This window comes from Perna viridis, chromosome 15 (assembly GCF_037379345.1).
Source record: "Perna viridis isolate PV_CMFRI_1.1 ecotype Kerala chromosome 15, ASM3737934v1, whole genome shotgun sequence".
In the NCBI taxonomy this organism is placed as follows: domain Eukaryota; kingdom Metazoa; phylum Mollusca; class Bivalvia; order Mytilida; family Mytilidae; genus Perna; species Perna viridis.
Genome location: NC_142459.1, coordinates 3,805,860 through 3,829,510, shown reverse-complemented (window position 1 = coordinate 3,829,510; position 23,651 = coordinate 3,805,860). Strand labels below are relative to the sequence as shown.

Sequence of the window (23,651 nt, the reverse complement as noted above, 5' to 3'; positions counted from 1 at the left end):
ATGCAGAATTCAGAATTATATTTTAGATTTATTGTAAATTTTCTAAGTTTACCATAATACATTTAATCATATTTAATTAAATAAAACATAAATTTCATAAAAAGCCTAAAATAATATAATTAGAATATTTATTAAGGACAATATTAATCATCAATTATCTAAATTAAAATTCTGATTTCAAAGCTTCTTTAGAGCTTCTGTGATAATTATGAAATAAGCACAATTTCTAAAGAGCTGAATCACCTTGTAAGCTTGCTTAAAGCTTTGACACTGTTCTCATTAGAATCATATAAATTATAATTAATTGAGAACAGTTCAGAATGCCAACATTTGGTATAAATACCCAACACCTACCAACCAAAACATCAGTTAAGCAAATAGCAATGGCTGGAGTGCTACTACACGTTGACGAGACCAGTAGAGGAGGAAGACATCTACTATTGAATGGTTACACATATAGACAGAACAATAAGAGAAACACATGGATATCATGGAAATGTATCCAAGCAACTTGCAGAGCTACTATGTGTACTCGAGATGACGTCCCTAGCAAGATGAGTCAACCACAAAATCACCTACCAAACCAGGCAGCAATTGAAGGTATGATAAATCCAGATACACATATAGATAAATCCAGATACAACTTTTGTAACGATGAAAAATGAAGGATAAAGAATAAAGGGTTATTGAGTAAATGTACATGAGTATGGAGTAAATGAACACGAGAATGGAGTTTATGTACATGTGTATGGAGTAATTGTACATGAGATATATATGGTAACAACCACAACCAAAAGATGCTGTTATTGTTGTTTATAACCTTATCTTTTAATTCATCATGTAAAATTGAAAAAAATCAATAATATTCATATTTTTTTTTTATTTTACATAATTCAATATGAAACCTTTTTTTTATTTTGCTCACAGGAAGACGAATACTCAGCTCTATACGATCCAGGGCCAAAGAAGAACTCACACCGGTACCATCAATTTATGACGAGGAGATATTCATGCTTATTAATGCACTATAAAATAGTAAACACTATTATTCTTTTTAAAAACTAATATTGTGCTAATTTTAGTAATTAACTATTGTGCTTTCTTTTGTCACTGTTTGTGAAAATATTCCATTTTGCTTATTTATTTAGCTTATTGTTTTCCAATGACAAGTTTTGATGTAATTTTGTTTGTGTTCAATTATGATTATGAATGAGTATGAGAATGATGTATGCTTTTGAATGGACTTTGTTATGCTATCTATCACATTAATTACATGCCAATAAAGCATAGAAATTGCTACTTTAGTTATTTCGTGCCTATATGAAGTTGAATAAGATATTGTGATATAAATAAAATCTTGAACACTTAAAAAACATATAAACATTACACAAAAATATACAATTATATTTGTACTAAACAACAAATTAACAAATTAAATCTATGTTTATATAGTCGTATAAACACTAATTACTCTTGATTAGATGTTTACATAGGTTCCCATTTCGCCTTAGTTTATACAAAATTGTACTAAGGCGAAATGGGAATATTTTTTAGTATAAGAATTCAGAGCTAAGGCGAAATGGGAACAAGCCAAAATAGTTAATAATGTCATAACACCCTCCTTTTTCTGAAAAACCCTCCTTTTCGAAGTGTCTGGATCCACACTGCGTAAACTAATACTGATTGATGGTAAGGTTGTTTTTATATGTACCAATAAGAAGTACACTGTATGTGTATCACTGACTTAAAAAGACAAATAAAAATGCATATATATCTTTATTTCTCAATAAACTTTCTTTACAGTGGTATAGAGAATGTAAATTATACATAATATATAACATTGACAGTAATAAATTCATAGTTTTCATACATTATTTTTAGGTTACGAAATAGTAATCAACTATAATAGTAATTTTAACTACATTGTATAAACAAATAAATTCTTAATTTACCCCGGAGAATTTAGTCGTTTAATTATAATATTAATAAACTTACATAATTTGCTAAGCTCTGAAATGTTTTGAGTTTATAAAAGACCTCTAGTTCTCAATATATTGGGTCGTGTTCTATATTTCTTTTTTAGAAAATTTGTCCTGTCATTCTGGAATGCAGGGCAAACAAACAAATAATGAAACTCGTCACCAATTTCGTGAGAGTTACACAAATTGCAATTTCGCTCATTTCTCTCAATGTTTCTCTATTTACCAGATTCAATAGGTAGATTATGATTGGTAGTCCTAAATCTACAAAAAATAATAGCTTGTTTGGTGTCCAAAAGTTTAAAATACTCTTTAAAAATTCTGTAGTTGAGAGCTTTTGGTGAATTTTGCACTAGAGAGACCCAAGACATGAACTCATTTAAACAAAATTAAACGTAAAATCAACTGAGTCGTTCAGAGGTCATATTCATTAAAGTATCTATAATTGGCCAGGATTCAAATTTAAATACCTCAAAAGACTTCCGGTACAGTAGTTGAATTGTGTCCTTTTTTTTTTTTTTTTTTTGTATGATCTTGTCAAAAGGAAGATCATTAAAAGGAGAACATTTAACGTGGTAAGTTTTTCCCCTATGAATAACATGACATTCATAAAAAAAAATAATGAATCAATAAAGATATAGTGATGTAACCCTTATATAAGGACTATTAGGTTTCCACTAGCAGCACACTCAACGCCCTCTATAGGGGAATTATGCAAAACAGCATTGTCGTAAAATCAGATTTCTTTACCTGGAAATACATAAATACATAAAATACAATAATGATACCCTTTAAATACATACATATTTAAGTACATAAATGTAAGAACATTTTGTACTAGAATCTTCAATTATGAATATTTAGTTTTGATTAGCTTGAATTTTTTAAAGTTTGAAATAATGTACTTGTCATCTCTTTGCAACAACTTATTCATTTTATTGATTTAAAAGGTATCATTAATGTATTATACCGGTATGTTTAATTTATTTTAATTCGTCTTTGATAAAAAATTTAATGCACGCCATTAATGTGTATTGTTCACATATGTTCAGCTACAGTGTATAGATAACAACCTCGATAGGTTTCCTTCGTTTTGTTTTAGATATTTAGAATGAGGACTAGAAGGAAGGGTAAATGGACGGACTGCGTGTAGTAGTTGCTATGTACATAGGTGCTCATGTTGTGGCGTTTCTTTCCGTTCGAAATAGCTCCCCTTAAAATCTTGAGCTGAAGATCAAGATATTGAAATGATAGTGTCCTCAGTGTTATTGTTTAACCAAGACATTATATGAAATCAAACCAAAAGACAATATCAACATTTTTTAATTTATAGGGTTACATAATGGCGAAAAGGAGGCTGGTAGTGGTCACGTTAGAATTAGGAACAACCTTTCCTGACTATGCATTTTCTCATCGTTCAGATTTTTTTAAAAACCCTTTGAAAATCATGTGCATAGATTGGTCAGCTGAGGGAAATATAATGCTGGAATAAAGACTCCATCAGTGTTATTGTTAAACCCAGGCCAGTCGTTCAAAGTGGTTTTAGCGCTAAGAGTGAGTATGAAAATCTGGTAGAAGAGGAACCGGAAGTAGCAGCTGAGTATTACTACGTCGGAAACTTCAAAATGCAGCTTAAAAATAACGTAGGTTGACATATGAAGTAATTGGTCTTATTATACTCTTTGTAGGATCATAAACCTGTTCACCCGTAAACTTAAGTTGAGTCACCATAGCAACCATACCGTTTGTTTCTGAAATTTGAAATATGAAGACTAAGCCCGTTTCGAAACAAATGTCATGAAATATGATGCAGGTGTAACTTGTAAGAGGACAAACTATAAGTTGAATATTGGTTTTTTAGGTTTTACATTTAATAGAATAAGTATTTATTGTTGTCCAAGTCAGCAGGAGACAACAAAGACAACACTGGTAAAAGTGTTGAAGTTATAAAAGTTTTTACTGAGTCTGTAAGATTTTTTAAAGACAACTTCTTAGCAATGTTTACTAGCCACAGTTTAGGAGCTTTCAACCCCAGATGTTATCTTCGTCATCACCATACCCGCCATTTGGTCTGATGCTGCTAAACAGTTCACGCGAGTTGTATCAGAAAAGGTAAATGCGTATTTGTGTTAAACCTGGTATATTGGTTGAGTTAAAGATTCGAGTACAAAATGTTCTTACATGTATGCACTTAATTGTACGTGAAAGATACCGGTATATGTAGGTACATTATGATTTTTTTTGTAAATTGGTTAACTCGACATTCACAGAAAAAAAATTTCGATTAAAAACATAAAAAAAGAATTGTCATGTTAACAAAATGAAAGCAAAAATCCTTAAGGGATACTTTACAGAGCAATTTTACGTGGGTTGATTTACATATTGCCGTTAAAATGCCATTTAATAAGGTAGTCCTTAGGTAAGACACTACTCTTAAAACTCATTGGAACGTTTGTATTCAACATTATGTAAGCATCAAATAGAATAGAATTTCATTCTGTTTCAAATGAAAGCTTGATAGGCTTTAATGAATTTGAATATGATACAAGCATATCACTGGTCGCAAGAGTTATTTCCCTTACCCAAGGTCTACCTCCTTAATTTTCTAGATATCAAGGGCTCCTGCGGTGACATACACTTCAACAACCAAACCCTCTCCAGTAATCATAATGATATCAAAGACAGATACATGTATGTTTCTGATTAAAATACGACTAACGGATCCTATCTGTCATAATAGATACCGTTTTCCTTGACTTGACCTTCAACGGTCTTCATGACGGCTGTCTTGCAAGAAGTTGGAACTCAAAGCCAACCCTGAAATTGAGGACAATGTGTATATTTTGTCGTTCGAAAGGGAAAAAATAAAAACGTTCTATAATGCTATTAGTATATGACTGACTGTATCATCTATTTTTAATTAGTTACACGTGTGTCACTGTCACTATAGGCTGGTATAAGCTAGTTCTCGGATAATGCTGGCATATGAATGTAATCCATGGAATGTAATCCATGGACATAGACCAGATATGGAAAACAGACATGTAATTTGCTCTCTTGTTTTTAAAGTCACATATACTTTGCCTACCGGTGCACCTGATCCATGCTTTCAGTTTTTTGTTCATGTTCTTTCTTGTGTGTATATCCTTGATTTGTGTATTTTTTCTTTACCGTTTGAATCCTGGTTCTCTTGATATCCCCTACTACAAAATACATTATCATTTTGCAAACAAACATGCACGTGTTTAGAATAAAAGCGCCAAGTTACTGGTTTTTATTAGCATAATTAATGTAACTTTTGCTTTAGTAAATATAACATATTAGCAATATGTTTTTTAGAGCTCTGTTATTAAATTTGTACAGTTTTTTTGGTATGTTTTAGTATAAGCTATATTAAATCCTTTTCTTGAAATCTTTTCTCGATATTTGTACAATGTGTCTACTTTCACTAGCTCATTTACTTGTAAAATTGTTCGAATATACTTCATATAGAAATCGTCAGTGTCGAGGCGAGTTGCAAGTAGCAAGAACAGATCGAGCTGCGATGAAACAACTAAAGCGGAGAGATGTACGATAAATGGGGCGCAAAATGATAAGAAAAAAACAAAACAAAATTAAATTGTAGGCTCTGGTGTTTACGTACTTAATATTTCAATAGTCTGAAGTGGTTTGAAATATTGACTTGATATACTGATAAAGACAATTTGCGCAATAGTTTTTGCTGTTAATGGTTGGAACCGTTTCTTGTAACGACTAACACATTCAAATGCAATAATTGAAAAAATACAATTGTATTCGTCTCGTTATAACGAAAAATGTACGCATTTTCACAACATATAGTTTTGTAGCTTAATGATCGAAGAGTTTACAATTGCAAATTTGAAGCTGAATACTTATTTCCATTATAAAAGTTATTTTTTTTCTGATTGTATCATTTTGCGCCCCATTTATCGTACATCTCTCCGCTTTAGTTGTTTCATCGCAGCTCGATGTTCACATATCTATGATGTTTATGGCCAATAAATGGTCTTCTTACGACAAACAAGTTAACTCACAACTTTATTTACTAGAAACTCTAGTCTTCTATATTATACCCTGTCGGAATCATATACTTAATTGTATTTTCAGAAGCTACCACGGACATTACTGTTATCAAAGTTATTGAACGAGAAGACAAACTGACTTACATTGAACCATGTGTACAGTTTGTTTGTTTGTTTGTGTGTTTGTTGGGGTTTAACGTCCGAGCAGCAATATTTCAGCTATATTCAGACGATGAACATGAAATTGATGATAAAATTAACATGAATGATGATGAAATGAAAAAGGGATGGGACACAAGGACAATGGGGTCGACAAATTTTAATTGCCACTGGGAATAGGGAGAGATGGATAGGGTCTGGCAATTTAGCCTCCTGTGGCGGAGCCTTATGGTTCCTACTCCGGGAGAATACCACAGTAGGGTTCTTTAACGTGCAAAGAACGTGGCATCTTTCCCGACACGGTGCACCAATAAGGTTTGCGGTCAGGTTTTCCGTATTATAGCCTGACAACCCCAGCATGTAACACGCCAGGTGTACCCCATTCCACCACCTGGGGCACACATCCCAGTTGCTCTGTGGGCAGAGCGCCCTAGCCCCGGCTAGGGTTCTGAGCACTGTTTAATCGCCTTTTACGACAAGCTTAGCGCTGCTGCAGGCCTATTCTTTTATTCTTTGCACGGGGCAACATGTGTACAGAGTGACAGGCGGCGCTTGGGGCGGAAATCAGGCCAACATGAACTACGAAAAAATTTTTGAAAAAGTTTTTGGTGAAGGGGACATGGAGCAGTTCCGGAAAGAAGAATGTCATTTATATTTACGAATGATGGAAGATTTTGAAGTCCAGAAAAAAACCCTATCAGTGGGCGGAAACCAAAAGTATGTATCAGTAAAAATTTCTGGGGAATTAAAGGAAATCATCGTCAGATACTTCGATAATAAGACGCAACAAGTCACCGAGGAAAAGATAAATTTCATGTGATATTTTAATAAAACTACGTGATGATCTTTTGTCCGGAGTTACTCTTATATAAACACTTGTATAGCCTGCTGCTTAATTTGAGTGGATTGAGATTTTCATGTCTGAGTGGATGAATAAACTAATACATGTACAAAACGTATTTTAGATACTAATATGTAGAAGATTCCTCATTGTAAAAACAATTCCAAATCATCTTCCATATATACAGAAGAAGTTTTCAAAATAATGGAATTTTTTATCGACAACATATTTGCCCAGTGTGGTGGACGCGTTTTTCAAAACGGTCGGCATTCCAATGGGAACAAATTGTGCTCCTCTACTGGCTGACATATTCTTTTACTCTTATGGGGCTGACTTTATAGCTGATCTAATCCAAAAGAAGGAAAATCGTTTAGCTAGATCCTTTAGTCTCAGCTTCCTCTATATAGATGATATCGTTTAACAATCCTAGTTTCGAGGATTTGATACATCGCATCTAACCCCAAAGAACTTGAAATAAAAGATACTACAGACACTGTGAAATCAGCCTCATATCTTGACCCACACTTTGAGATCGATGGTAAAGGAAAACTATTGACCAAAATACACCCCTTCACCTGTGTATATCACAACTCATACGTTATGCCAGAGCTTGCCGTAACTACGTCGACTATTTGTATAGTGCTAGACTTCTTACAATTAGGCTTCATGAACAGAGTTATGTCGCTACAAGATTGAAGTCATCACTACAGAAGTTTTATGGTCGTCATCATGAACTCGTGGATCGTGACGGTGTATCTGTCTGCACCATGAAAACTGATTTGTTCAATGTGTCATAATTTTCCGTTCCTCTTTAGTCTACCCTGGACTTGACTTTTTATGAGCAACTCGGCGGGTGTTTCTAGAAAAGCACAGATCGCTTACCTTACCGGTGCACCTGGTTCATGCTTCCAGACCCTTGTGTGCTAACTGTGTGAAATGAACATGCGTGGAACATGTTAAAAATATACTTCCGCGAGGAAAATTCTTTTCTACCGAAGCCCTACCTCGCGGAAGTGTATACTGAGCATTTTATTTATATATTGTTTTTAATTTCAGGACCGCCCCGAGATTGTCCTTATTTTAGCCTCTGATAATTGCGAAAAATAAAATATGAAATGTTACCCAAGCTTTGCTTCATTTAGGTATAATATTTGGTACAAATTTGATGGAATTCTGTATACCTTGTGGTATTGACTTCTGTCTGGGTCCATCGTAGAAGTGCAGTTAACATGAACATGTACTTAAGGATTTAGACCTAGGGTAATTAAGGGACACACTTTGATGCTTATATGAGGTTGATGTAAAATGCTGAAAACAAACGATCCAATTATTTGTAAAACGTGGGTCGTTTGTATTCAGCAGTTCACACCAACCTCATATAAGCATCAAAGTAACTTTGGACTGATTTCATTGTGTTTCATATGAAAACTTGATAGGTTTTAGTGAAATTGAATATAATACGAACACATCACTGATTTCAAGAGTATGTCACTTACCCCAGATTTACCTACTTAACACAGAGGAAAGTGGTATTAAATGACGTCAAGCTAAATGTTTGGCGTTGTCCCACAAAGTACTCAACGTACTAAAAAGTACAGAGCTTAATGTTTTTGAAGCAGGGAGCGTTTGATATGGCCTGTATTCCAACTGGTTGACCGTGCTCTGTCACCAATTAAGTTATAATTATTCTTTATACGTAGTAATAGTTTAATAGTAGAATTTATGTCGTATAATTGTGACAAACTCATACTAGATAATTTTAAAATTTGTGATCGACCAGGTTTTTTGATTTTCAATTCACATTTTTCAGTTGCACTCAAACTTTCTGATTGGTAACTTCCCGTTTTGTTTATGTTTTTCGTAATCTGGGTTAATTGTCCTCTTTTAAATTAGCTTTGTACTCCTGTTTTAATTTTGGTTCTTTGCAGACAATGACTTTAGCCTTTCAAGCATAAAACATACCAACTTTATGAATAACATTTTTACTAGTTTCTTGTGTTTCTAGTTATTATTTTTTGTCGATTTTATCTTCGGGCCATTTATTGTTAGTCTGTGACATTTTACTTGAAGTATTGACTTAAATCAAACATGTTTCTTTTTCTTCTTCTTCTTCTTCATTAAAGTGCTTTGTCGTTTTATTATTCCAATGTAAAGGTAAATGGCGCGCCTGGTACCCTTACACCAGACCACGTGATGTCTATTGTGTACTCGCCAGCTTCTTTTGCGTGAAAGGAACACTCTACAGTGGATGTTCTCTTCTCTTGTGAGGTCATATGTACGTCGTAGACGCCTGAAATGAAACCAACACGCTTATTGGTCGGATTCAAATCACGTGACAATTATGTATTCATTATGCACCATTAAAATATGAAATGGATATGGTGAGTATTTCTTGCCGTCCGTACGAGACTCGTAAGAGTAGTCAAAGGACGTTAAAAACCCACTTAGTAGTAGTATTTAACAGAGACAACAAACCCACCGGGATGAAACATGTCAGCTACTAAAATGTCAGCTTGTTATTTATATGACTATATAGATTGGGAATTGAAATTAATGTACAATAAAACTTGAGTAAATCGAACCCACTTCGGACGTCAAAATCGGTTCGCTTTCGACAGGTGTCCAGTATACAAAGGTAAACAAAACACTTAATCTGAAATAAAGGACTCTCTTGTATGTTTAGACAGATTTTCGTATGTTCTAGGGGTTCGGTTTAGGTGCAGATTCACTGTATAAAAAGCAGCCAAAGAAATTGAAAATGGTTGTCATCTTGAAAATTCAACTTAAGCAAACACATTCATAAATGATATCATTTTGACTGTGCTAATTGTGGTTTCATTTGATATTACACGTAACATTCAAACATCAGTACCTTTTCGACCATGAATCTTCACAGACAGTTCACCCTGTCCAGCTCCACAAGTTTCTACCATGAATTTATTGTGACCAATCAGTCCTTTAGGTTCTATACCAGTTATCACTACCTTGTCAGGTCGTGGCGGTGCCACGCTGAGGGGAACAGCATCTAAAGTCACTGTAAATACAGTAGTAACAACGTTGAATAGGCGGATTCAAGGGGAACGGGGTCGCACCCTGCCATAAAAAAATGCTTGACAATTCTGATTCATTGTATACATTGTAGTACAAAACGCAAATTACTAGGATGGCTTTATCGTAGCAAGTTGTATGTTTGTATATAGTCACTCACTCATCAATTTGCATTTCATTTAATATTAGGTCACTTTTAAAATATTTCTGTCTTGCACAATTGGTATCACATGACATTTCCATATTGCTTTGAGCACCGACAATCAACTCACTTGCCAGACAGTGACGAGACTTACCATATATTATTTTACGCCCTTGGTGTGCAAGATAGAGATATTTTAAACGTTACCGTTTACTTAATGAATGGAAATGAGAAGGTTATCAACCAACTTGCAAACATCATATATTAATTTTCAAAAATAAGAAATAGTCCCAAAACTCCATGTAATAACCATGCTCCTGCGTAATCATGTCAGAGAAATTTTAATTTCATTTTATTGTTTCATCTGTAAATTTGTTATATATTTGCAATTATATACGTATGTTGTATACGCCAGAATTGACCGATGATTGGTTTATAAATTATTCTATTCTATTCTATACTATTGTGCTAAATGTTCCATTCTATTTCGTACCTAATTTTGAATGTGTTCTCCTGATAGAGGAGTGACATAACTAGCATACATACCTTCCCACTTTAAGTTCAGTCAACCCTCCCCCTTCAAAATTTCGGTATCCGCCACAGTGACTGATAACCGTTTTTCATTTTTTTTTCAATATTACCTCATATACATTTTTGTATGACGGAGGTATTCAGACTAGATTCGAAAATTTGAACGAAAAATGACATAATATCAACTTTAAACAGAACAAACACCAGACAAAAATTTTCTAACAGTTGACAGTTTTCAGCGACTGTCATTGAAGAGTTGACACTGATCGACATGCAAATTATATACGTGACAATATGCTGCAGAGGTGATATACTATGTAGGAAAGAAGATAAGCAACAACGATTGGATTTTCTGAGGGGAGGGGGTATGGATTTGTTTGGAAAAAAGTTTGTTTCAAATTTTTTTTATAAAAAAATGATTTGTCGCTAGCAATGTGTTTCACTCTCATCTTATCGTAAAAAAATGAATTGATAGTGAACCGATCTTTGAAAATACTTTGTCTCGGAAATGTCTGGGTATGGAGCTGTTGCAATGGAATCTTTTCAAACCTTTTTTTCGTGTTCGGCGAAATTTAAACCAAGTATTTATTTATTTATTCGAACTCATTCTTCTTGCAACGGCTAAAGCTATAAAACCTTAGATTTTTCCACAAAGACAAATCATTTTTGCACCCAACATTTGGAAACAAAGTTTGTTCCAAAAAGAAAAAAAAATATCCAAAGCACCCGCTAACCCCGACAATCATACTATAACTCTTTGTATGTTGTCACCGAACTTATATATTTATAGCACGATGAAAAAAAAAAGAAATATATCCGTTTTCTTTATACGTGAAAGTTCTTTCATAGTCATTAAAAAGATAAAGGACTTATTTGAATCAATAATCAACCAATGAGCGGTGGAAAACACGTAGAGGCATAACATTTCTATAAAGAATAAAGATGGAAGTATCAAGATACTGTACAAGTAAAAAAACGAGTTGTCAATAATTAGGCTACAAACATAGAACTAGTCCCAATCTCCTAGAATCCTGTTTAGCATATTTATTGGTTTATCTCTGAAATAAATAAGTCTGAATTGAGATGTATTAAACCTTGCTGTCACCGGCAGTTGTTAAATGATTGACGCTTGGTCTATTCTTTGAATGGCACACCATTTTCAGTTTGTGCTAGTGACAGCTGGATATATGTTTACGCCAGAAAATTTTAAATAAATTATAACGAATCTGACCACGGTAGTATATCACGTTTCGAGCTATAAAGAGGGCGGATCCAATTTTTTTTTCAAAACTGGAAGAGAGGAGTCCAGGTTATATATACATTTGTCCCTCTTTTGTCGGTAAATGTGAACAGATCTAACGACCTTTTGTCGGTAAATGTGAACAGACCGACATTTTCCAAAAAACAAAAAACAAATACAAAAAAAACATACTTATAATGACTTACGTGCATCAAATGTTGGTATGATACTGTGTGTCACTTGAGGTCTTGCAGCAATATGTTTGTCGATACAGAAATCATGAAGATGCACGATACATTCCAGACATCCCCATTCCCGTGGTTTGTCGGAGACACACTGATCACAACTTAACTCGGCCATCATTCACCATCCTCCACTTTCGATATTTACTACACATACATTTAGATGCATTCGTTTTTCATAGCTTAGGGTGTTAACATAACACAGTGTTTAATGAATAGAATATGATTCATACAGAGATTTAATTTGACCATGAAAGTACGAGTTTTATAAATATTGTATAGAAGTGCAGTCAACCATTTCAAACCGGTGTTAGAATATCATTTTGAAGATCGAAATAGTACTATCATTATGAAAAAATAAACTGACCTACAATGGCTTAATTTTAATACAATGTACTGATACATATTGTACGGATGTTTGTATATATTCATGGACTGATCAAGGATTTTAGGTCAATTATGGCCCAGCGAAGCGAGACAAGAGCAATAGTGAAAAATAAAAAATCTCGAGAGAGCGTATGCTGGATACTCGCCTGATAGTGCATTGAAACTTAATTTATTGGTTTTATTCTTGTTCTTTACTCAGTTTGATATCGTATGAGAAACTCGGCGATTGTTTCTTTCAAAGCAAGTACGCATTAACTGCTTATCGGGGCACCTCATATTTAGTGGATTAAATTTGATCGTTAAGTCTTTGGTTTTTGTATTTGGTTACCCAATTTAGAAAAGCAAAAGGTGTTTCTAGAAGAGCAGAGGACGCTCATTCTACCGGGGCACCCGATTCATTCTCCTAGTTTTTAGCGGAGACAGAGTTGCTCATTTACGTTTGTTTCTTTGTACGCATTAATTTGGTTATTTTAATATGTTCTTTGTTGTCTGTTTTCCATGTCTGGTCTTTGACCCTCAGGCTGGTTTACATTCTTTTGACTTCCGCTAGAATCTTGGTTCCCTTTATAACATTTATGTTATATGTAATTATAGTGTTGTGTCTGTTTTGTCGGTATAGTCCCCGGAGCAGGAAGAAGAATCTTCTTACTCGTCCTATCATCATGATCTCATTGATGTTTTAAAGCAATAGTTATTAATATTCTGTTTCTTCGAAACACAGGGACTCTTTAATTTCATGTTCTGTCAGTCAGTCTGTCTGTTTTCCCGTCATGCAATTGTCCGGACTCTTTTAAGTAACATTAAGTTTGTACTTACTTACAGATTAAATTATCGACTATTATGCACTTGGACTGATAAAGTGTTTTACTTTGAAACCAGTCTTAACCTGACCCCTTTGTGACTGCAGAATTTGTTTAGTTAAGGAGGTGTTGTTTTTAAAGTTCAAAGTGCATTGAAATTGGCATGAAAGGATTTTAGTTCAGATGCAGGATTTTACTGTATTAGAAATTCAGTTGTCCAGATTTATTTGTGATTTGCACTAAAAATCAGATAGTTAATTAGCTGTCTTTGTAAGAATCATGCAAAATCTGAAAAATGTGATACACCCCAAAATAGTCTACATTTGTTTTTTGTTTTATGGGTCTATATTAAGAAATGAGTAATTTAAGAAAAAAATCACGGAAACTCCATTTTATCATTGTTTTACCACGGTGGTAAAACAATGATAAAATGGAGTTACTGTGATTTATTTCGATTCCAATAGGACAATAACGATACTTTTTACATTTTTTGGACTTTTACGGCAACTCTAGACCTGCCATATTTGTCCATATTTGGCTATACAATTTACGTTAGCTAGTGAACCTTAGCTTTTTTATAATGAATGAAAGGGCGAATTAAGTAGATCGATGTTAGATATGACAATAGTCTCTTGCACTATAAGGTCACAGTTTTCATACATGGACAGGTACAGTTTCATTCATTGACGATTGTTGTTGTTTGGTTTCATAAATGATGGCACGTGGCATGTGGCGAATGCTACCGAGTGTGCAAGTGATTTTTACGGAATATCATATAACGTTTAATACCTTTATTAAATATGAATTTGATGAAATGAATAAAAACAGTTGTGGTCTCAAAGCATGTTAAGGACGTCATATTGTAATAACCATTCAAATCTGCCCGCTCTTATGGGATAAACAACATTGAAAATCCAATACAAAATCAATTGTATTTAAGTGTCATTTACAGAGTTATCTCCCATAATTTTGAAATCTAGAGTGCATTCTATATAATTTTTACCTTCCAGCACGGGTTATATGAAAAACTGAATGTTAATTTCTGTTTACTATGCCAATTCAAACAAAATATAAAACAATATTAATGTGAAGGCTTTTTACCCATGAATGACATTTTGCACGATTCTTAGCTGGAGTGATACATGTACTTAATATGTTATTTGAGATCTTGTTTAGTGACTGATTTGAATCTCGTTGAATATATTGCTATTACAAATCTTTTTTTTTTTTTTTGGGGGGGGGGTATTGTTTCGTTAGTCCTTATATTTATTGAATTCCTCTTCGAAGGTATGATATCGCTTATACTGTTTGTTTGTGATAGGAAGCTTTATTCATCCAGCAAAAATATACCTGCACCACCGATGAACTACAGCGCAGGCAGGCCGTCCTGTTATACCCCCTTTCTAACTTACAGTGAAACAGTGGCAAATCCAAGGGAGAAAGCTGGGGTCGGAACCCTCTTTTATTGGAAAGTTTAGTAATTTAATGCGAAATTAAGGCACAAATGGGAAAATAATAGCCTGGACTCCTTTTTTCTGGAACCCCTTTTTCAAAATCTCTGTATTCGCCACTAATGATAAAAGACAACCCTATATAGTTTATACAAGAATTATCAAGGGTACGAAGATACTAGCGGAGAGAAGAAGAATATAATCCAGGGACGAAGACCGGACACGGAAAACACAACAAAGAACATAAAATAACCACAATAATGCATTCAAAGTTACTAAAGTAAATGAGCAACTCGGACTGCACTGAAACAGTGGCGAATCCAAGGAAGGAAGCTGGGGTTGGAACCGTCTCTTGTTGGAAAGTTTTGTAATTTAGTGCAAAATTTGGGCACAAATGAGCAAAATGTTATCAAAAGAGTGCACAGTACACAGTGAAGCCTTTTGAGTAATCTTACATTCAGACTGAAAAGCGAAATTCTAGCAGTCATGAGATATTGTATTATTATTACTTCTAAGTTAATTGTTACATCGTACATTTCAATAATTTTGTTTTCATCATATGAAAAATTCTATGCCAAAAACAAGCTCACTTGTGCAGATTAGATCACGTGAGAAAACTTAATATGGATAGTACAAGTGCAATATTTGGTTTTAAAACACATTTCGTATTTGTTTTCTTTTTAACAAAAAAAATTAATAAAAAATAAACAAACAAAAAACAAACAAACAAATAAAACAAAACAAATCAAAACTTACGTATGGTTATTTTAGCGTACGTTCTAAAATCTCATTAGTTAAATTAGTGGTATTTAACCTTTGAACTGTAATAATTATGTAACGACGCAAAATCAAAATAAACCAGTAACTAAAGGTTGTTCTTGCACAGAGGGTGTTATAAATCTGCTGTTCGTTTTTTATATAGAGTTTGACATTACTCAGTCCTTTGAACAACGAAAAAATAATACACTAACATCATGCAAACATAAAAAATACAACAACAAATAAACCATTTGTAAACAGAACATATTGACGTCATATTAGCATATACGAAAGGGTAAATCCTTAAATAGTTCACATCAGATTTACACTAATCCACTTCGTCCCTTTTTTTAAAACCTCTCTTTCTGTTTAGACCACATGTGAGTCTGTTTTATACCAGTCAACTGGTCTTTTGTTTGATATTGAAGATAATCTATGTCGTCATCATCGTCTGAATCCTTCATCAATATTTTGCATCCAATAAAAACTGCGCACGCAATCGACAGGACACCGGAAAAAGATGAAATGACAAGTGCCCAATCAGCGTGGCCGTCTTTAGTAGCGATGGCTTGTGACGGGGAAAGGCCTCTCTTTTTTTTAAAGAATATTAACACTCCCATCACGACGACAATACCTATATTGAAGTAAATCATACTTTTAAACAGTTTTATATAAGTTAAACATTCAAAGGCTTTAACAATTTATTATTGCAGAATATCGTTAGTTTGTCCATTTAATAAAATCGTAACAGTAACAGTGTGGTAACTGAGTTTCCAAAGGATGTGATCACAAGAAGGACTAATTACAAATGTATAAAAATAAATTCGCTTATTTGCCCAAGACACTGAAAAGTCGGTGCAAATATAAATACTTACACAATTTTCCGTTTTAAAATACGTAGAAATTCCCTATATATATATATATCATAGATGTCACAGCGGGACTCGAACTCGTACCGCTGTGACATCTATGGCAACACCGCCTGCACTAAAATACAACAACAAATAAACCATTTGTAAACAGAACATATTAACGTCATATTGGCATATACGAAAGACACATTTGGTCTAGGGCGCTGGATTTAGTGAACAGTAATATGACATTTGCAATATTTATGTGATTGGTATCTTGTATTCTATTGTAGTTATTCATGCACATCCACAAATACTCATATAGTATGGATTAAAGTTTCAATTTCTGAATACACTCAGCAAAGCTTTGAACTGGAATATTCCTTCGGGCAGTGTAATGCAGTTAGTAGATGGGCATTGTAGTTATTCTAATTTGCTAGGTGCAGCATTTTTAAGTTGTTAGCACTATTAATCTTCAGATGAAAATGAATTTCACAAGGCACGAGCAGGTACGAGAACACAATTAATTCCCCTCGGTTTTCGAATATAGTTCCAACTTTGGTAGTAGGTACCTTCCACATTTTTTCATATTTTTACTGGAAACTTATTTGCTGAAGTTTTGCCTCTAATTGGTAGAAAATAGGTTAAAATTACATGGGATTTTTTTTCATTAATCAATTCTGACTAAAAGTTGTGATTTGGTTCAGTGGAAGAAGGTTAAAATTTAGGGCTTTTAACTCAGTTCATGTCATGTTTACCCCATCTCCGAATTATATGTATTAAATCAGAAAATGATGGTAAAATTTTCTACAATTTATATATAAAATCCTGTTTGGACATATCTTTAGGCCAGAGAAGTTTTATTCAGTTTGCGCCGGTGGAATTTTTTTTAATCGGCTCAGATGTGTATATTGAAATGCACTTGAAAATTAATCGCGGTCTCGTGCCAGCACTGCACTTAATAATATGCAATTCTAATTCCGGTTTCCGCCACTAACCTAGAAAAGAGAATTAAACATGTAGGGGTAAACATTTGAAATAGCGAATGTACATCAGTGCAGAAGGTTGCCTGCTGATGGCACCAACTCATGATTACTGAAAACACAATTATGTTAAATTACCCGCAGCTCCACTGAACGAGGTGAACAGCTTCCATAAAAGGAAATGTCTCTTTTCGTTCCGTCTCCAGTACATTGTCAAAACAGATAATATAACGGAAGCCAGGAGGAAAATTACTGCAATTATTTCTATCACTTTTACTCCTTCTATCCAAGCTGGAATAAAACAGAAAGTGAATGACATTACATCTACATATAGGTCTGGTACACAGGCATGGATGGTTCCGACCACCCCCTTTTTTTCTCGAGAACCATTATTTTCGTCCGATTCGTTAATTCATTAAAACTCGTATTTTTGACAGTTTATGGGCCTTTCCATTGAATATATCACAAAGGAATCTGTTAAAACAATGTGAATGTTTTTACGAGCTTGTGATATCGAAAACCTTGATGTAGTTATTTCTCGGTTATATAAGAGTAATCAAGGGAGCCAAGGTTCTAGTGGTAATCAAGAGAACGCAATCCAGGGACAAAGACCAGACATGGAAAACAGACATACACAATAAAGAACATAAAGTAACTAAAATAACACAAACAAAGTAATAAAAGAAAATGAGCAACTCGGACTCTACTAAAAACTCGGAGCATGGACCAGGTGCACCGGTAGGGTAAGTGTCCTCTGCTTTTCTAGAAACACCCGCCGAGTTGCTCATGAAAAGTCAAGTCTGGGGTAGACGAAAGTGGAAAGGAAAACTATGACACGTTGAACAGATCGTGGCGCATATGGATACATCGTAACGATCCACGAGTTCATGATGACGACCATAAAAACTTCTGTAGTGATGACTTCAATCTTGTAGCAACTTCAGCCTGTTCCAGAAGCCTACTTGCTAGAAGCCTAGCGCGATACAAAAAGTCTGCGTAGTTTCGGCAAGCTCTGGCATAACGTTTGAATTATAATACGAACACTCCGTACGCAGGTGCTGAAGGGATGTTGCCACAGATGAAAGAGTAGTTCATTCTGAATGAAAAGTCAACACGTTTGTCGTAAAGTTTGGTCAATAGTTTCCTTTACCATCGATTTCTAAGTGTAGATCAAGATATGATGCTGACTTCACAGTGTCTGTAGTATCCTTTATCTCAAGTTCTTAGGGGTAGATGCAATGTATCAAATCCCCGAAATTAGGATTGTTTAAAGATAATACGTCATCTATATAGCGGAAACTGAGATTAAAGGATCTAGCTAAACGACATTCTTTCTTTCGGATCAGATCAGCTATAAAGTCAGCCTCATAAGAGAGAAGGAATAGGTCAACAAGTAGAGGAGCAAAATTTGTTCCCATTTAATGTTTTTAAGTCGGGATTTTAACTTATTATGGGGAATAGAAGTATACAGTTTTAATGCTATTATATGCTGATAAAAGTCTTGGACTGTTGGTCTCCAAACGATCATTCGAATTTTTCAGGATCCACATTAAATTAATACCACTACGGGAGTAACAAGTGTTGTGGTAGGACTGCAGACTCTCTTTGACAGCTGGGAGTATAGAAGTTAAAAGTTTTGAAAGAGGTTTGGTGGTACATTTTGCAGATCCAGCTATGCAACGTTGTTTGTATGAATTATTGTGGAGTTTAGGAATCCAGTACATAGACGGTAAATCACAATCATCGTCCTGGGTAGAGCGACCAAAGGAGGATAGCACATATTTATGGTTTTCCACTATCTCTTCTTTGGAGAGTGTGGTAGCAGTGTAGGTCTTATCACTGCAAATATTTTCTACGTCTACTTCTGATAATAAACATTGGCTGTAAAACAATGTTGTTTTTGGGCTTTGTCTGCTGGTACGACAACATTTTTGTCATATATAGTAGACTATGTTTTTGCTATATCGGGGTCTTTGAAAAATGTAGTATTAGCACTCATTGACCTACTTAAAACATTCATTCGTTTCAAAAAGATTTCTTTCGTTAACATTGTTACAAATACCAGCAAATCGAACCAATTATATGTAAACACCATATGATGATGACAAGGGAACGTCACCATTTAGAAACGGAAATTTAACAATACGAAATGAAAAATCCCCCCTTTTATCGTGAATTTAGTAGTAAGTTTACCATTGTCGACATGAATTCTAAGATAAAGAAACAGACATTTTTTCTTATTAGTAACAGCTTTATTCAAGGACAGTTCTACAGGATATATATCTTTCGTATAAATTTTGTAATCATCTTTGTTTAGAGCCAAAATATCATCCAAATATATAAAAGAGTTATTAAATTTTTCTACCAAATGTTGTTTGGAAGGGTTTTTATTTATCCTAGCCATAAATTGAGATTCGTTACAGTACAGAAAGAGGTCCGCAATAAGTGATGCACATTTTTTGTACCACTATCTAAAGAAAAAATCAGCTCAGGTGTACCCTACCTTCTTGAGAGTCTATGTTTTATTTGGTAGTGGTACAAAAATGTATTATGCATTCCTTTGTGATTTTGGCAAAAATTCGTGCCTGTTCCCTGGTATGATGACTGGTCTAAAGTGGCCAACATTTAACTTTTGGAACTTAGTCCCTAATGCTAGATATTAAGGATCGTGAACATCTACGTTGTTTCCTTTACGACAATTTCCTTAAAACTGCAATGCAAGCATATATGTCAAAATAATTACCATTTGAAAAGGATATGGAGTAAAACATCAGTGGGTTGAATAAAACGATTTTTTCTTGAAAATGAAAAAAAACATTTCGTCATATGTATTTAAATATATTATCAATTATGGAAATACCGGAATGGTCATTGTCATGAAAGTTAATTGAAAAAAATAATAAAAACAATCCAAATCGTTATATAATTTGTATATTAGCATGCTATAAACAAAGAGAACGGTTGATTTTTTGTATTTTTAGAATAAAAATATGATTTATCAAAATCGATGATATATCGTTTTCAAATGGTAATTTTTTTGACAAAAAAACATCCATGGGTTGTTTGTAAAAGCTACAAAAAAAAAAACAAAAAAAAACAATAACAAAGAAAAACAAAGAAAACAAAACAAAACATGTTTGTACTTAATATGTACAAGACCTTTGACACTCTTGCTTCGTTGAAGATCAATCTACAGTACTTCAAATTCATTATCGATCTGTTTACGATATTTTTTTTCTCTCGCGACTTCAAGGGACTGTGAAAAAGGCGATGAGACTGATTTCACATCTTATGGACACTAACAGTAGATATAAGTGCAATTACCTTTATCGCCATTAGAGTTAGATTTTTCCTGTGTACAGACGCTATCCAGACAATCTGTTGTTACCCATATCCCAAAGTGAGCTATTTCAGTTTTATTATTCACTTCAGTTTCAACAATCCACCACCGTGGAATACATACACTGACCAACTGTCCAACGAAAGAAAAGAGGGAACAAGCAAGTACACACATACTGATATATGGCAACGAATTCCTTTGTTCGTCCATTTTTACGGAATTCTTCTCTCCCATGATAGCGTTAAAACACCACTTCCTTGTGATGGGCAGTTTCTTGGTGTCTGTCAGGTGTTATAATCTAAATGTACTGAATCTTGTTCGGACCGTTCTTGTTTTTTCAACAGCCCGTCGTCTTTATATTATATAGATTATGGCTCGGACCTTAGTTCCTCAAGTTCAAACACTACAGCTGTGTGATTCTACTTCTCTGGACTTCTCCGGAATCTGTCCCTTTTGGACTAAATCGTCTATTTCCGGATTTTTATTTACTTCTCTGAATTTGTCCCCTTTGGTCTGTTCCGGCTATGGTTCGAACTTTTTTTCTTTACGTGTACAACAGTCCGTCATGTTCAGACACTTAACGCCTTTCCTCCGTCACGTTTTGACTGTTCCGACAATGGTTCGGACCTATATTAACATCTATGGACCAGGCAGTCAGTGGTACGGACACACATGTATATCATACTATTCTTATCAAGTTTAAATTGTTTACTTTATACCAGAAACAATGCTATTGTGAAGATATTTATCCTAAGTCTCTGTCACTTCAAGTTAAATACAAACTTTTGATTTGTTTTACAATATTTGTTTATGTTCAATCGAGTGCCGTGATGGGCATATAAATATTGCTAATCCTTTGATGTTTGGACGTAAGCCGAAAGCTAGTGATAAATTCACGTATGATTTACGGCCAGTGAACAATATGGATAATATTTTATTTGTGTTCGTCATATTTATCACAACCTGCTTCTGTAAACATCTTAAAGTACAAAGACGAAATTTCACAATATACACAGTATATATCATGCACTTATGTTAAAACTTATACTTAAAACCTTTTATATCATAAATAAGTTTGGTGGTGGAGCCAGGTGAGGGTTCTGGGGATTGGAAACCCCTTTAAATGTATTTGGAAAATTCGGTTAATTTCATGCATACATTGGGCAAAAATGACCAACTACTTCGCTCACAAAAAAAGAAAAAATAATATTATCCACACCTGCAGGTACACGCTACCACTTATTATTAATAACAAAATTACCGAACTGATAACATCTTATCAGGGGTCAAAAGGAATAGTCAAAACAAAAGTCCGTGTAACAAATGACGATATCAGAGTAAAAACCAGACAGTTAGAAACAACCATAATGGTCCTGACTTGGTACTGGCATTTCAAAATGAAAGGTGGATGAAACCATATTTTATAACACTTAAGCGCTATTTTCAGTGTGTTTCAACATAAATGGGCAGCAGCGTAGAATTGCCACCAGTCAAATTGGGTAAAATGGGACTGCTGACATTAATAGGTCACACATGTAAAAATTTTGGTTGGCCATTAGCTATGTGTCATCTCAAGTGTAAAAATCTTTAATTTCAACAACAAAAATTGGGATAGAAATGAGAAATTACATAACCTATTTTAGATCCGCAGCTGGAGGAAATGGTAACGTGAGTTACAATAACAAAATTCAATAAAGATTAAAATCTATCTAAAATAATCTTTCCTATGGAACAAAAACAAACTGTGTTTGCTACCAGTAGAAAAAAAGAGGACAGCTTAAACGAATTTCTATCTGGAATTCGCAACTGACCCGAATTTATATCGTGAAATCAATTTTCCGACTCTTTGTGGTGTTATGTTTAGTGTGCTGAAATGCCCGGATAATGAGGTGGTCTCTATGTTTTTTCTTTATTTTTTAATTTGGACCAGAGTTTCCATTAAAGCATGTTATATACATGTATATAATTACGCAACATATTTTGGAGTTTTAGTGAATAGTGGAAATAAAGCACTAGGGTCAAATACGACTTTGATTACTTCCATTTCATCATTGAACGATAACATCTCTTTCCGTTATAACTTAAATACAGACTTCGATATTCAGAACAGAAAAAAAACTGCTCTCCGGTATAACAGAATCGAAGAAACCGCAATTCTGCAAACATGCAAACATGCAAGTAATTATAAGTACTGCTATCTGCAATTGGAAGAATTAAAATACAGCTCTCCGTTATTAACAAAGGCATAGAAATGCTCTCCCTTTACACCAAACATAAGGCGGTAGACCTAAGGTAGAGGACAAAACTGTTGAAATCAGTGATATGTTTGTATCATATTCAATTTCATCAAAGCCTTTAAAGCTTTCATTTGAAACAGAATGAAATCAGTCCAAGTTACTTTGATGCTTACATGTAATTGATGTAAAATGTTGAATTCAAACGTTTCAATGGTTTGTAAGAGTTGTGTGCCTTACCTTAGGTCTACCTCCTTAATAAAGCCCCATGCGGGTCCGGGTGTCAAAAGAATTGACCCGCAACAGCGGTAAGCTTCTCGTAAAAGGCGACTAAATAGTGCTTAGTAACCTAGCCGGGGCTAGGGCGCTCTGCCCACAGAACAACTGGGATGTGTGCCCCAGATGGTGGAATGGGGTACCCCTGGCGTGTTACATACTGCGGTTGTCAGGCTATAATACGGAAAACCTGACCGCAAATCATAGTGGTGCAACGTGTTGGGAAAGATGCCACGTTCCTCGCACGTTAAAACTCCTGCTGTGGTATTCGATAGGAGTAGGAATCTTTGCGCTCCGCCACAGGAGGCTATATTGCCCGACCCTACAAATCCCTCCCTCTCTCTA

General features: G+C 34.5%; 3 protein-coding genes across 3 annotated transcripts; 1 reads left to right on the top strand and 2 right to left on the bottom strand.

Annotated features, from left to right (window-relative positions):
• Window positions 1-16: 16 nt before the first annotated feature.
• Window positions 17-1,250, top strand: LOC148596559 (uncharacterized). The gene is made up of 2 exons (XM_088564191.1): window positions 17-600; window positions 928-1,250. The coding sequence occupies exons 1-2, from the start codon at window positions 321-323 to the stop codon at window positions 1,029-1,031; spliced, it is 384 nt and encodes a 127-aa protein (XP_088420317.1). The 5' UTR covers window positions 17-320; the 3' UTR covers window positions 1,032-1,250.
• Window positions 1,251-8,743: 7,493 nt separating this feature from the next.
• LOC148596558 (filamin-A-like) lies at window positions 8,744-12,421 on the bottom strand. The gene is made up of 3 exons (XM_088563440.1): window positions 12,190-12,421; window positions 9,895-10,056; window positions 8,744-9,312 (listed from the first exon to the last, which is right to left on the bottom strand). The coding sequence occupies exons 1-3, from the start codon at window positions 12,344-12,346 to the stop codon at window positions 9,161-9,163; spliced, it is 471 nt and encodes a 156-aa protein (XP_088419566.1). The 5' UTR covers window positions 12,347-12,421; the 3' UTR covers window positions 8,744-9,160.
• A 1,826-nt stretch (window positions 12,422-14,247) lies between these two features.
• On the bottom strand, window positions 14,248-21,541 carry LOC148596557 (uncharacterized). Its single transcript, XM_088564158.1, has 3 exons — window positions 20,781-21,541; window positions 17,595-17,747; window positions 14,248-16,256 (listed from the first exon to the last, which is right to left on the bottom strand). The coding sequence occupies exons 1-3, from the start codon at window positions 21,028-21,030 to the stop codon at window positions 15,973-15,975; spliced, it is 687 nt and encodes a 228-aa protein (XP_088420284.1). The 5' UTR covers window positions 21,031-21,541; the 3' UTR covers window positions 14,248-15,972.
• Window positions 21,542-23,651: the final 2,110 nt, after the last annotated feature.

Coding starts and splice junctions, on each gene's coding strand:
- LOC148596558 (XM_088563440.1), bottom strand. CDS start 12,346: ATGATGGCCGAGTTAAGTTGTGATCAGTGTGTCTCCGACAAACCACGG. Junction 10,057..12,189: donor CATACCAACATTTGATGCAC/GTAAGTCATTAT, acceptor CTGTATTTACAG/TGACTTTAGATGCTGTTCCC. Junction 9,313..9,894: donor GAAGATTCATGGTCGAAAAG/GTACTGATGTTT, acceptor GTTTCATTTCAG/GCGTCTACGACGTACATATG.
- LOC148596559 (XM_088564191.1), top strand. CDS start 321: ATGCCAACATTTGGTATAAATACCCAACACCTACCAACCAAAACATCA. Junction 601..927: donor AAACCAGGCAGCAATTGAAG/GTATGATAAATC, acceptor TTTTGCTCACAG/GAAGACGAATACTCAGCTCT.
- LOC148596557 (XM_088564158.1), bottom strand. CDS start 21,030: ATGGGAGAGAAGAATTCCGTAAAAATGGACGAACAAAGGAATTCGTTG. Junction 17,748..20,780: donor TAACTCTAATGGCGATAAAG/GTAATTGCACTT, acceptor GTTTTATTCCAG/CTTGGATAGAAGGAGTAAAA. Junction 16,257..17,594: donor CTCGTTCAGTGGAGCTGCGG/GTAATTTAACAT, acceptor ACTTCAATATAG/GTATTGTCGTCGTGATGGGA.